At 45.8% G+C, this 11,395-nt stretch overlaps 2 protein-coding genes across 2 annotated transcripts; one reads left to right on the top strand and one right to left on the bottom strand.

Moving 5' to 3' along the window:
- Positions 1–432: 432 nt before the first annotated feature.
- Positions 433–4,952, top strand: LOC122380126 (HIG1 domain family member 2A, mitochondrial-like). Its single transcript, XM_043362966.1, has 2 exons — positions 433–617; positions 4,489–4,952. Exons 1-2 carry the CDS (start codon positions 461–463, stop codon positions 4,674–4,676), a joined length of 345 nt encoding a protein of 114 aa, XP_043218901.1. The 5' UTR covers positions 433–460; the 3' UTR covers positions 4,677–4,952.
- Positions 4,939–7,166, bottom strand: LOC122380125 (cyclin-J-like). Its single transcript, XM_043362965.1, has 6 exons — positions 7,119–7,166; positions 6,725–6,896; positions 6,088–6,208; positions 5,704–5,933; positions 5,390–5,549; positions 4,939–5,203 (listed from the first exon to the last, which is right to left on the bottom strand). The coding sequence occupies exons 2-6, from the start codon at positions 6,867–6,869 to the stop codon at positions 5,140–5,142; spliced, it is 720 nt and encodes a 239-aa protein (XP_043218900.1). The 5' UTR covers positions 6,870–6,896; positions 7,119–7,166; the 3' UTR covers positions 4,939–5,139.
- Positions 7,167–11,395: the final 4,229 nt, after the last annotated feature.

Below are 11,395 nucleotides of genomic sequence, written 5' to 3'. Positions count from 1 at the left end.
GCGCACACATACTGTGTATAACGTCCAAATTTATCATGGAGAGACGGGAAGAACGGCACAAGGCGAGTGAGGCAAATTCAAATTAGGAGCATGTTGTGATGCATTTTCAGTGATGAATCTCATGAATCTTCAGGTCGTGATGATGAAGAGAATGCCCGGGTACAAAGAGATTCGTGTACCTATAGGGCATAGGCGGTTTACGGTTTATACGGTTTTTATAGGCGATTTACGATCCTTGCTTTTGACTTTGAAACACATAATGTTCCAATGAAACGGCTTTAACTGCATAGAAATCTTTCAGTGCCGGGTAACTCCACTTCTTTTCTTTCAGCGAGCTCAAATAGCCAGTCCTTGAGCCAGCCAGTAAATAAGGATTGGGGAAAAAGAACAGCGATTACATGTGAAGGAGACGGGTCAGCAATTTAGTCGCCGTATTTCTTCCGCCCGAGCAGACGTAAACATGGCGAAAGATAGGGCGAAGGCGGCGCGGGATGCGGGGTTCGATGAGGAAGATTTGGAGTGGATTTCGTCTCTCAGGCATGACATTAACGAACATCAAGAAACTGCTGGTGAAAAGTTTATGAGAAAACTCAAGTCCAATCCACTTGTACCCATTGGTAAGGTTTTCTACGTAGGTGAGCTTCCACGCAAAAGTGGCGCAGTGTCTGCCTCTTCGCGTCCGGTCTTAGCGAGTTGACTTACGTAATGATTGAGTTGCCAAATATGTTATAAGGCCTGTTTGAAATAATCAAATCACTTGTCTGGCTCAAATTTCAATTTGATCATGGGGCATTCCAGGACAAAACGACCAATTTTTTTAAAAAATGACACCCTTATATTTTTAAAAGTTCTGAAACTTTGTGTATTGGGTAATCTGACACGCTGGAGACGGTTCTGCCAATATTAGACCTCTCCGACAAAAGGTCACAGAGTTATAGCCTCCGGCATTTTGGAGAGGTCACCCTAAAGACCAATCTTTGAGGGCATATATCTCAAAGAAAAAATATTTTAGGTATGAAAAATATATACCGATGGACTCAAAATTGATCAAAAAAGATTTTGGCTATCTCGAATTTTTTTTTCAAAAATTTTTCAAATTTTTTGATTTGTGACCAATTTTTCAAAGACCTGGCTCGACCTTTTCCTCATCGAAATTGTACTTTTCGTCTATAGACAAAATGTTTTTTGATCAGTTTTCTTTCGATAGAAAAAATAAAAAAAAATGGGTTCTGCCTTTAAAATATATTTTTCGCCACACATAGATGGCGCTGCTGATGCTGTTTTCCTATATTATTACGGAATTTAGATGATAAGATACAGTTCATGACAGATACGTGTTTTCTAACAACAAATAAGACACTGTGACCCTTTTGAGTGGCTATTTAACCTTCGAGGCGGTGGGGGGGGGGCATTTTTTGCCCCCTTTGGTTTTTTCGATATATCTCGAGAACCGCTGCGCCGATCGTCACCAAACTTTCAGTACCCTCCCGGGAGTAGCTAGCGCACATGGTGACCAAAAATTTTTTTCCAAAGGCTATGATAGGTTGGCCGCTAATGACGTCAGAGTGACGTCATTTCTGCCATTTTCGACCCAAAAAAAGGTTTCGCGGGAAGAGCTGTCAGGCCTACAGCTTTAGAGATACAGAAAAATGTTTAATAAATAAAAGGTGTGGAATCAAGAGGGCTACAAAACTGCTATTTCGGTTTTTCGATTTTTTTTATTTTGACCCCCAAAAATAAAAAAATAGATTTTTTAAATACAATAGCCGAAAAATCCAAAATGTTTTTTGAATTTCGAAAAAACGGAATATATGTGATAGTCCCTACCGCTTTCTATCTACATACCAAATTTGAGATCGATACCTCTTTTTTGGCCAAGTTATAGCGAAAAAAACTTCAAAATTGATGACGTTAAATTTTCAAACTCAATTTTCAGCAATTCTAGACCTCGTAACGCAAAACAAAGACCACCATTAGACTCCCCGTGACGAGCTGCATCGAATCAATACCCATTTTATGCAAAAATATCAACTTTGAAATTTGACCTTTTTTACCTGACCTTGACCTGACCGGCTGACCTCCACCAGAAAGTGACCTATTCCGTACCTGATAGTCTTATAACCAACACCATTGAGTTGGAAATGAAAAACTGGCCATAAAACATGCATCGCACAACCTTAGTAAACTTGGGTTCATGTGGTGACCTTTGGTGACCTGACCTGTGACCTGTGACCTGACCTGGTATGACCAGTGACCTCTAATAGCAACATATGTACTAGACAACTGACGCCTTATCGCTGATTTTCGACAAAATGCGTTTTACTCGGTGTTATAGCGCTTTCCCTAGAAGCCCCGTGAACGGTGAAACATTTTATTTTTGACCTGACCTGTGACGTCATCGGTGACCCCTAGGTCAACGAAATTTGGTTTCTTTCGACAAATTTGACAGGGCTATCGAACGCCGTTTGAGCTGTTGTTGGGAAACACACTTTGATCATCATCTGCATCTTATTATCTCAATTCAGTAATTATTCAGGAAAAACAGCGTCAGCAGCGGCATCTATGTGTGGCGAAAAATATATTTTAAAGGCAGAACCCATTTTTTTTTATTTTTTCTATCGAAAGAAAATTGATCAAAAAACATTTTGTCTATAGACGAAAAGTACAATTTCGATGAGGAAAAGGTCGAGCCAGGTCTTTGAAAAGTTGGTCACAAAATCAAAAATTTTGAAAATTTTCAAAAAAAAAAATTCGAGATAGCCAAAATCTTTTTTGATAAATTTTGAGTCCATCGGTATATATTTTTCATATATAAAATATTTTTTCTTTGAGATATATGCCCTCAAAGATTGGTCTTTAGGGTGACCTCTCCAAAATGCCGGAGGCTATAACTCTGTGACCTTTAGTCAGAGAGGTCTAATATTGGCAGGGCCGTCTCCAGCGTGTCAGATTACCCTATACACGAAGTTTCAGAATTTTTAAAAATATGAGGGTGTTCGGCTGTGGTTGAGCTGTCCTGGAATGCCCCTCATGTTAGTCTTTACCCTGCATTTCCAAGCAGAGCTTTCATACTTTTTTTGCTATGATTGAAATGACTGCCCGATGCCTGTCCCATAGCTCAATCAATACCCCTAAAGGCTGAGCTACACTAAGCGTGACCGTCCAGGAAATCACGTGCATGATTTTGAGGCTCCCTTGACATCGGTTTCTGCAATTTTCCAGAATTTCCATGAATTATTTATGCTGACGTAATAATAATTAGGTAATAAATGGTTTTGCTACAAACGCTTAAGTTTGCTATCTTCTATACTTTTTTATCGATAAATAGTTTATCTAGTAAATAAAACATCAAAAACACATGAAAATTAAAGGAACAATTATTAATTATGTCACTTGGATTCATTTGGTGCGCCACCAAGTGCGTCAACAACTGTCTCATATCACGCAATCTCGCATTTGCTGCCCAATGCCCCAAATTGTATCTTGGCTTGGGTGTCAGAGGGGAAGTTCCTCTTCAAAAATGGGGATGAGTGTGGAGAATTGCCAGTCAGATGAGGCCCAAAAAGAGATCAATGGCAATGATTTCTATGCAAGTGTGGTAAAATTAGGATGTAAAATGACCACCCATGCAAATGCTTTTTATGGTAAAATTGGAGTGGAATAGTGTCCTTTAAAGCTAGAGATGAGACTGCAAAATGAATTTTATTTGGATGTCATTTCTCACCCAAATTAACAGATTTTGGGTTTTGATGCTGCCAGAATTATTTCTAAGCCTCCTATAAATCCAAACAACCACTCAAATAATTTAATGCTGATGTGATGACATAAGCTGGCAGATAGGGACATGAGCCAAAAAAATAAGCATTATTTATTGGTGAAACCTTTGGTAAAACTGGCTATGTGGTTAGAAATGTTACAATATGTGCAGAAAAGATGGATGATGACTCATATGACCCACCTGATATGACTCATCTGGTTAAACCAGATGAGTCATTATCCATCTTTTGTGCACATGTAGCATTTCTTGCTGGAAAGCTAGATGATGACTCATATGACCCACCTTATTTGACTCATCTGGTTAAACCAGATGAGTCATCATCCATCTTTTGTGCACATGTAGCAGTTCTAGCTGCAATGCTAGAGATGTTACATTGAGGAGTTCCAAAGACTGCTGAGGTGCTAAAAATGAGGTGTGCCGAAGACTGCTGCACACTACTGATTTGGGACAGCTTGTAGCAGTTATAGATCGTGGTAAATTGTGTGCAGATTCAAATGTCATGCATTGTAGCTCATTCTTGTTTCAAAGATGCTGATTGCTGATGTCAGATGCACTCTTTTGTTTGATGCCACCATGAATAAGCTTTAAGTCTAGACGCTTACCTAGTGTGTCATGTAGAATGCAAAACAGTTCGTTTTCAGTCATGTGCTGCCTGCTGGTTGACCAGGCATGTTATGCTGGTATCACAGTTCAGTGCATTTGTTTTACAGGGTGTCTCGCAACAATAACAGCACTCAGCGTAGGTCTTTGGAACTTCAAATCAGGCCGCAGCCAGGCGTCACAGCGCATGATGCGAATGCGCGTTTTGGCGCAGGGTTTCACAGTAGCAGCTTTAATTGGCGGCATTGCCGCAAATGCCCTCAAATCTACAGCTGCCAACGAAGCTGCTGACAAGTAGCGGGGCTCAAGGAGCCCTGCATCGCCTGTGTTGCATCGCAAGCAAAAGTGTGGCCGATATTGTTTTTGAAACGTATGACTGCTGGACGATAGTACCTTGATTTATGGATTATGTGATACAAGTACTAAGTAGAATGGTGGACGAAGGAACCGCAATGTGAAACGTGGGGACAAGATGAGATCGTGGCTAAGTGTCTGAAAGTTGTGATGATGGAAACTCTTGCTGATAATAAAGAATACTGTAGACTGGTAGTAAAACAAAGTTGTTGTGCTCTGACCAGGAGGATCTTTGAATTTTTCTCGTGGCCAGTTATATTTTTCTTAGTTATGGCAGAAATGTATCCACTCTTTGTAGTAAATAACAATAACATACTTCTTGTAATAAATAGCAACAGCATACAAATGGTATTCAATAGATACTGGCACATGCGTCACTTCTCATGCCAATTTTATAATTCACTGCTTCATTCCGATCCGCTCCAATCGTCAGTCTTCGCGGAGACAGCCCTCTCATCAGCAAACGCGGCCCTGTGTGCAAAATCAGGAGAATTAGGACAGAAGAATGGCAACAACTGATACGTATATGTCCCTAAATATTAAGCGACAGCAGCATTCGAAGCATTGAGAAGCTAGTTGCAAATAACAGCGTAGTTAAACGGCTAAGAGTTGGGCACCTACTGTACAATGTGGTGAAAAACGCGACGAAGCGATCACCTGAAGAGTGAGTGTAGACAGGAGAGCAGGCTGGCGTCCGAGTAGCCGGTGAGGCGGCTCAGCTCGGCCGGCCAGGCTGGCCACACTCCCAGTCGGCTGCGCGCGGCCAGCACGCAGGCGCACGCCACCACCGACGGTCGGTGCAGCATGAACTGCTCGTCTGTCGGAAGTGGGCGCGTTCTAACACACTGCTAGACGTCATGTCACACTGTCACATTCAAGTCGACACAATGAGGCGCCTTCAGCGCAGTAAAGTAAATGTGTATACACAGTAGGTTCTCGCTGAGGGAATTTTCTGATGCCACCGGACCTACCCTGAAGTGCTAGATCCATGAAGTACTGCAGCCGTTCCAGCAGGGCGTTCCGCAGCGCCTGGGCGCCGGAGGTCGGAGGCGGCGGCCCTGTCGACGGGTGGTCCGGGGGCGGCGTCAGCGCGCTGGCGGTACCCACCAGCTCCGCGCCGCGCACCAGGTCACCACGGCCCAGCACGCGCGTCGCCAGAAACTCGACGAAGTGCGCCACCGTCACCAGCGACAGGTTCCAGCTGTAAGCATTTACGCTGCTGGTCAGAAATCGGGGACTTGTGGTGTCAATAACAATCCAACTGACTGTCGACCACGTTCTTTAGCTACTTGATTAACGACCTAAACACCCTGAGACCTTTGATTTGTTCTGGCACCGGCACGACCCCTACTAACCTGAAGAACTCCAGCAGGATGGCCTCGACTGCACGGTAGTCTCTCAGCGGGTAGCAATGCGGTACGAGCCGATGGAGCTCCGGCACATGCGGCACATTCAGGTCACGGTCCTCGAACTTCGCTGCAAACATACGATACGCCCACGTACTGCTGGTACAAGACAGATACAAAGTCACCAATGTAGGTTGGGATTGTGTTGACGCTAACCATCGAGCTGTTATTTCTTTTAGAGAAATAGTGGTTTTTCTGCATGAGCAAACCATTGCTGCTCATATGAGGACTGAGGAACTTATGTCAAAGGTAGTTCTCGGGCTAGTAAATGATAGCGATCGTGAAATGTTTGCACTTCATGGTCAGAGGGCAATGTAAAGAAAAAGACTTGGAATGCAGAATCCTGTCAAGCAAATGAGCCATGATGTGTTAGTGATAAGCTTGGTTAGATACCCTGCTATATTCCACAACAACCAGATCTATTCCCCAAACCACTTACTCGCAGTGACGGCCGGTGGCCCGGTTGTCAATGTTGCAGGCGATCTAAAAAAGCAGATAGCAACTCAGTACGCTGCCAAGTCCTAAGACTGGATCGGCTGAAGCTCTACTGATCCTAGACCCGCGTTACTGGTCAGTGGTCACTGACTGGCCAGCAGGAGACAGCCGAGAGCCACCAGGCTGAGGTGCGCCACCTCTACCCGGTGGTTGTCCATGAAGAGATCCAGCAGCCTCACGGCCAGATGAACGGAGGTGTTGCCGAGCTGAAGCCGCTCCCCAACCAGTCTCAGCATGTCCACCAGTCGACGCCGTTCCCCAAGCTGCGCACCGATTGAAAACGGGATGGGTCAACGTGTCAGCGCTTGGAGGTGACCACTGCGGAAACGTGCGCTGGTTTGCCAAAAACTGGGTAATAGCTGACCAGGCTCATAGTTAGCAGTGAAGGAATGAACGCCGTTATGGGTCCTGTAGCGCTCAGTAGAGCCGTGCCCTGAAATAGGGCCATGGTGTCGGCGCGCCGCAACCTAATTCAATATGCCTACCCTGCGCCGCAACACATTGTGCAGCTGCTTGTTTGTTTTGTTTTGTTTTGTTGGGTGAGGCCCTTTCAGTCTGGCGAGACCATTCCAGAGTCGGAAGGATGGTAAGAATATTAGGAGGAGACATTGGCCTGGACGGGCACCCTATTGAGTAGCAGGGGCTGAGCCCATCCAACTGGACAGGATGCCCAGCACCCCCCCCCCCCAAGCACTCGCTGCACGCGTTACGGGTGTGCTCCGATGGAGCTGCCTCTATGGGAAAAAGTTGCCCGTCCAGCCTGAATCAGGAGTTTGAGGCGTGGAGGAGAAGGATTTACCCCGCGTTCGATGTCTCTCGGACGACGAAGATTCTACGTCGTCCGGCCAATCCCGTCCAAGGTCAGTGGGGGCTCGGCTGCAGTAGCGGCAGAACACCTTCAATCAAGGGGGGGGGGCACTGCCGACTTTCCATGCAACGCCCATAGGGCTAATGTTAAAATGCCAAAATCAAAGGGGGGCACGGTGCCCCGGTGCCCCCCCCCCGTTCCGCCGCCTATGCTCGGCTGCGGTTATGTTATGGAACGTGATTGGCCGGACGGCGTAGAATCTTCGTCGTCCGAGAGACATCGAACGCGGGGTTGCTGTCCTGAGGGTGGAAACAATGGAACGGTGCGATACTGCTTGCGAAGATACATTAGGTAAAATTCAGAATATCAACTCACTTGTGGAGATCTGCAGCGGAAGGTCATCCCTGTCTTTTCTTTCCGTAAGAAATATGAAAATATGTCATCTGCGTAGTCAGTAACCCACCAATTCTTCAGATATGACATCGTTGATAGTGTGCCAACTCGGAAAACTGATGCATAGATCAAGATAGTCTTAAGCGGTACGGTTTTATGAATTCAGAATTAGTGACCGCCTCCAGCAGGTGTTTGGGTCACCGGTCACTGTAAAGGCGGTGCCAGGCGCTGATAAAGGCGGGGTATCATTACAGAAATTACGTCAAAGGTCGATCTTTTGGAAAGGCTTCTGAGGAATGAAGAAATAAAATATTTTATAGCAACTAGAGCATAAAATACTGGAAAATAAGATGTGAAAGTGTTAGATAATCTTAAGAACAACGAATAAGGGACATCTTAGTACTAAATGGCGAATCCGAATCGCCGTGTTCTTCTACGGTGCGTTTGCTAGTATCAGATGACGTCACTATATTTAGTAGCAGCCAGCCTGTAACACAAACAATTTGATATTCTGATCCTTGATCAATGTTAGACAAATGTTAGACTTAGACAATTGGGACGTTCCTAACAGCTGGACTTTTTGCACGCGTTCCCCGCCAGGGGGCGCCACTGAGGAAGCACCCTCTGACGTCACGATAAAACTGCGCGCACTGTGCGCACGGTTCTGTAAGCAAGTAATATAGTGGTGGTTTCATGGTGGAAATTGGAATAAGTATTTTGACGTTGTAAAATTTCAAGCCGTTTTTGTGAAATAAATTAGTAAATGCATTTCAAAAGTATTTATACAAAGTGTGAAACGAGAATAATTAGAAGAACATGCATATTTTTGTTCCAATAGCTTATTATGTGAGACATGATCGGTACTAACGGGTACTTCTAAGAAGTAGTGAAGAAGTACCAAACAGCCTGCTCGGCTACGATCGTCAGCTGTCCTTTGGAGCTGGACTTCAACGCTGTAAAAAAAATGTGTGCTGAATTAATTTTTAGTTTCACCAAAATATAAGCAATTCATCATTTCCTTTTCACTTTTGTAATTATTGTTGAGTGAAGAGACATGTTGCTAGTTCTGACAATATAAATTATTAATTAAAAAAAAACGAAATGCGATGGTAAGTATCTGCTACTAAATTATCACAAAAAACAAATACATAGAGAATCTTGCTACCATTGCTTATAAAACGTGCTTATCAATACACAAATGTTTTATTTCAGACAAGAAGGATTTATTTGCCTGAAGTCTTGTGTCATGTGCTACTGCTTTGATTCCAAAGACGCTCTCCGGGTCGGGGTAATTTAGTTCTTCATCGATCGATAAGAGATTTTGATTCCATTGATATCCAAATTGATAAGCTCGGCACCATGGAGTAAGGGCGTCCCCACAGGGGTGACGCAGGAAATATGAATGGCGTTTACACCGACAGTAGTTTCCCACAGCCGGCAATGGGAATCTCCTGTCGGTGTAAACGCCACTATAGTCCCATCCAACTCAAACACTGGGGAATATCCCCGCACTTTTGAGGACGGAAATCTATGGACCTGCTCGAAAAATAGTGGATAAAATACGGCGAGCTTTCAGTTTTATGGTTTGGTCTCCCTTCCGAGGCACATATTTACGGGGGACATTGGGTCATATTCCCCCGGCGTCCTGATGATCGGCGCCCAGCTCAACGTCGAAGGCGCCCTGATGCGCGGCACTGCTATCTGTGAAGGTGCCCAGGTTGCTGCCGCTCGAATTTTGGTCGCCTACTTAACAAAACCTCCGTTGGTGCCATCTCAGTTTCCTCGAGGTCAGGCAACCTTCACACGCCGTTGGCTACCTTGGCTGGCCGGCGACTCGTTCCCCTCGTGGCGACGCTCTTGACATCCAGTCAAAAGTTGGAGTGGCTGGCGCCCCCAGTGGGGGCCGGGGAAGGGGCAGTGGGCCTCCACGTTGCTCTCTTCCCGAGCCTATGGTGACTTGGCTCAACTCTCCTCAATACAATACAATACAATACAATTTTATTAGGTCCCTCCATTACATGGGTTTTGTGGTGACCACGTCGTATACATGCGAAAACACATCTGGATAAAACACTGCAGTAAAACCGGACAGAAGTGAAACCACAGAGTAAAATACACATCTAAGACATCTTCCGGTACACTAACCAGTCGACCACACCTACTGTTGACGCGCTCCTGAGGACTCGTTCCAGTGCAGGCTGGCGCCAAACAAAAATCCACGACGGCCGAATTCGGTTCGGACCCGGGGCAGACGCAGCTGTCCCCGCTCGGTCGCACGCGTGGTGCGAGCTGACTCGTCGGAGCTGAGCACCAACTTGCTCCGCAGGATTTGTGGTGCACTGTCCGAAGTAAGTAGGCGACTAACCACAGCTACGTCACTGTCACGAATCAAATCGTCCACACACTTCCAACCCAGCTCGTTAAGCACAGGAGTCACGTGATCTCTTCGGCTGAGGCCAGACACGACACGTGCGCCGAAATTCAGCACCTTTTGGACGCGTTTCCTCTGAGCGATGCAGCAGGCACCCCATACGCTGATACAGTATTGATACAGTCAATAGAATCTGGATTCTGCACGCTGTATGAACATGGGCGTAGACACCACTACGGACAATACGGACAGTGGGTTCGACAATCAGTAGTGCCATTCATATAGAGGGTGTCATATATGAGCGGAGAGGCAACAGTACAGCTGAGCGGAGAGACAACATTAAAACAACAGTACAGCTGGCGTTGCATGGAGCTGCAGGCAACCGGACAGCGGAGGCTTGCGAAAAATAAACAATTCGTCACTTCAACGTATAAACAATAGTATAAAAAGCAACATAAACACATATTCTCATGGTCGAACCCATGCACTAGCGGCTCACGGCGGGCACAGGCACGCAGTGCGGTAGCGGTACCGGATCACACGTCATGGGCGTTGTCTCAGCATAGGTTGTTCGCAATCTAGTTGAAGCCTAAGAAGACGGCCAGTGGGGTCTCACTGCTGCTGAGGCGACCTCGGAGACGATGCGTCGCCCCTCCTGTCGGCGACCTGCGGTGAGCAGGACTCCAGATAGCTGTCTGGCACGTTGCCGACACTGCCAGACGCTGTCAGCAGGCCTCACTGCTGCAAGTGATGTGCAGATGGACGCCAGGTGACTTCGTCTGCAGGCGATTCCGGAGACCGCGGCCTCACCAGGCAGCACCACCTGCATCGCCATGTCGGTGTTTCTAGAAATGGAAAAATAACAGTATCGGTGAAGGACAAGCAATACAATGTATTCTGTCTTCCTCTCTTGCAGGTATACGTAATCTACAATTATCATTGTTCCTATTTCATTCAACTGAACCTGCAAATTCCATATTGGCACATTGTTTGACTAAATTTGTGTAGCTGGGAACAGGGGCGACGCCACGGTGCGACGACTGGAGGGGACATTGACCATTTTGGAGGGGACGAGGACCATTTCAAGTCGATTCTTTCCATGCAACGCCATAGGCATAATGTTAAAATTTTAAAAAGTGGAGGGGACGAGATCCCCTCCGTCCCCCCCCCCCCCCTGTGGCGACGCCCTT

Source organism: Amphibalanus amphitrite, unplaced genomic scaffold, assembly GCF_019059575.1.
Source record: "Amphibalanus amphitrite isolate SeventyFive unplaced genomic scaffold, NRLGWU_Aamphi_draft 000091F_arrow, whole genome shotgun sequence".
Taxonomy (NCBI): domain Eukaryota; kingdom Metazoa; phylum Arthropoda; class Thecostraca; order Balanomorpha; family Balanidae; genus Amphibalanus; species Amphibalanus amphitrite.
Note: the sequence above shows the minus strand (reverse complement) of the source record. Positions and strands in the feature narration are given on the sequence as shown.

What these genes read in the sequence shown, in the direction of transcription:
- LOC122380126 (XM_043362966.1), top strand. Translation starts at nt 461, where the DNA reads ATGGCGAAAGATAGGGCGAAGGCGGCGCGGGATGCGGGGTTCGATGAG. An exon ending in CAATCCACTTGTACCCATTG is followed by an intron (nt 618 to 4,488) that starts GTAAGGTTTTCT and finishes TTTGTTTTACAG; the next exon opens with GGTGTCTCGCAACAATAACA.
- LOC122380125 (XM_043362965.1), bottom strand. Translation starts at nt 6,869, where the DNA reads ATGCTGAGACTGGTTGGGGAGCGGCTTCAGCTCGGCAACACCTCCGTT. An exon ending in CGGCTGTCTCCTGCTGGCCA is followed by an intron (nt 6,209 to 6,724) that starts GTCAGTGACCAC and finishes GTATGTTTGCAG; the next exon opens with CGAAGTTCGAGGACCGTGAC. An exon ending in TGTCTACACTCACTCTTCAG is followed by an intron (nt 5,204 to 5,389) that starts GTGATCGCTTCG and finishes TTTTGCACACAG; the next exon opens with GGCCGCGTTTGCTGATGAGA.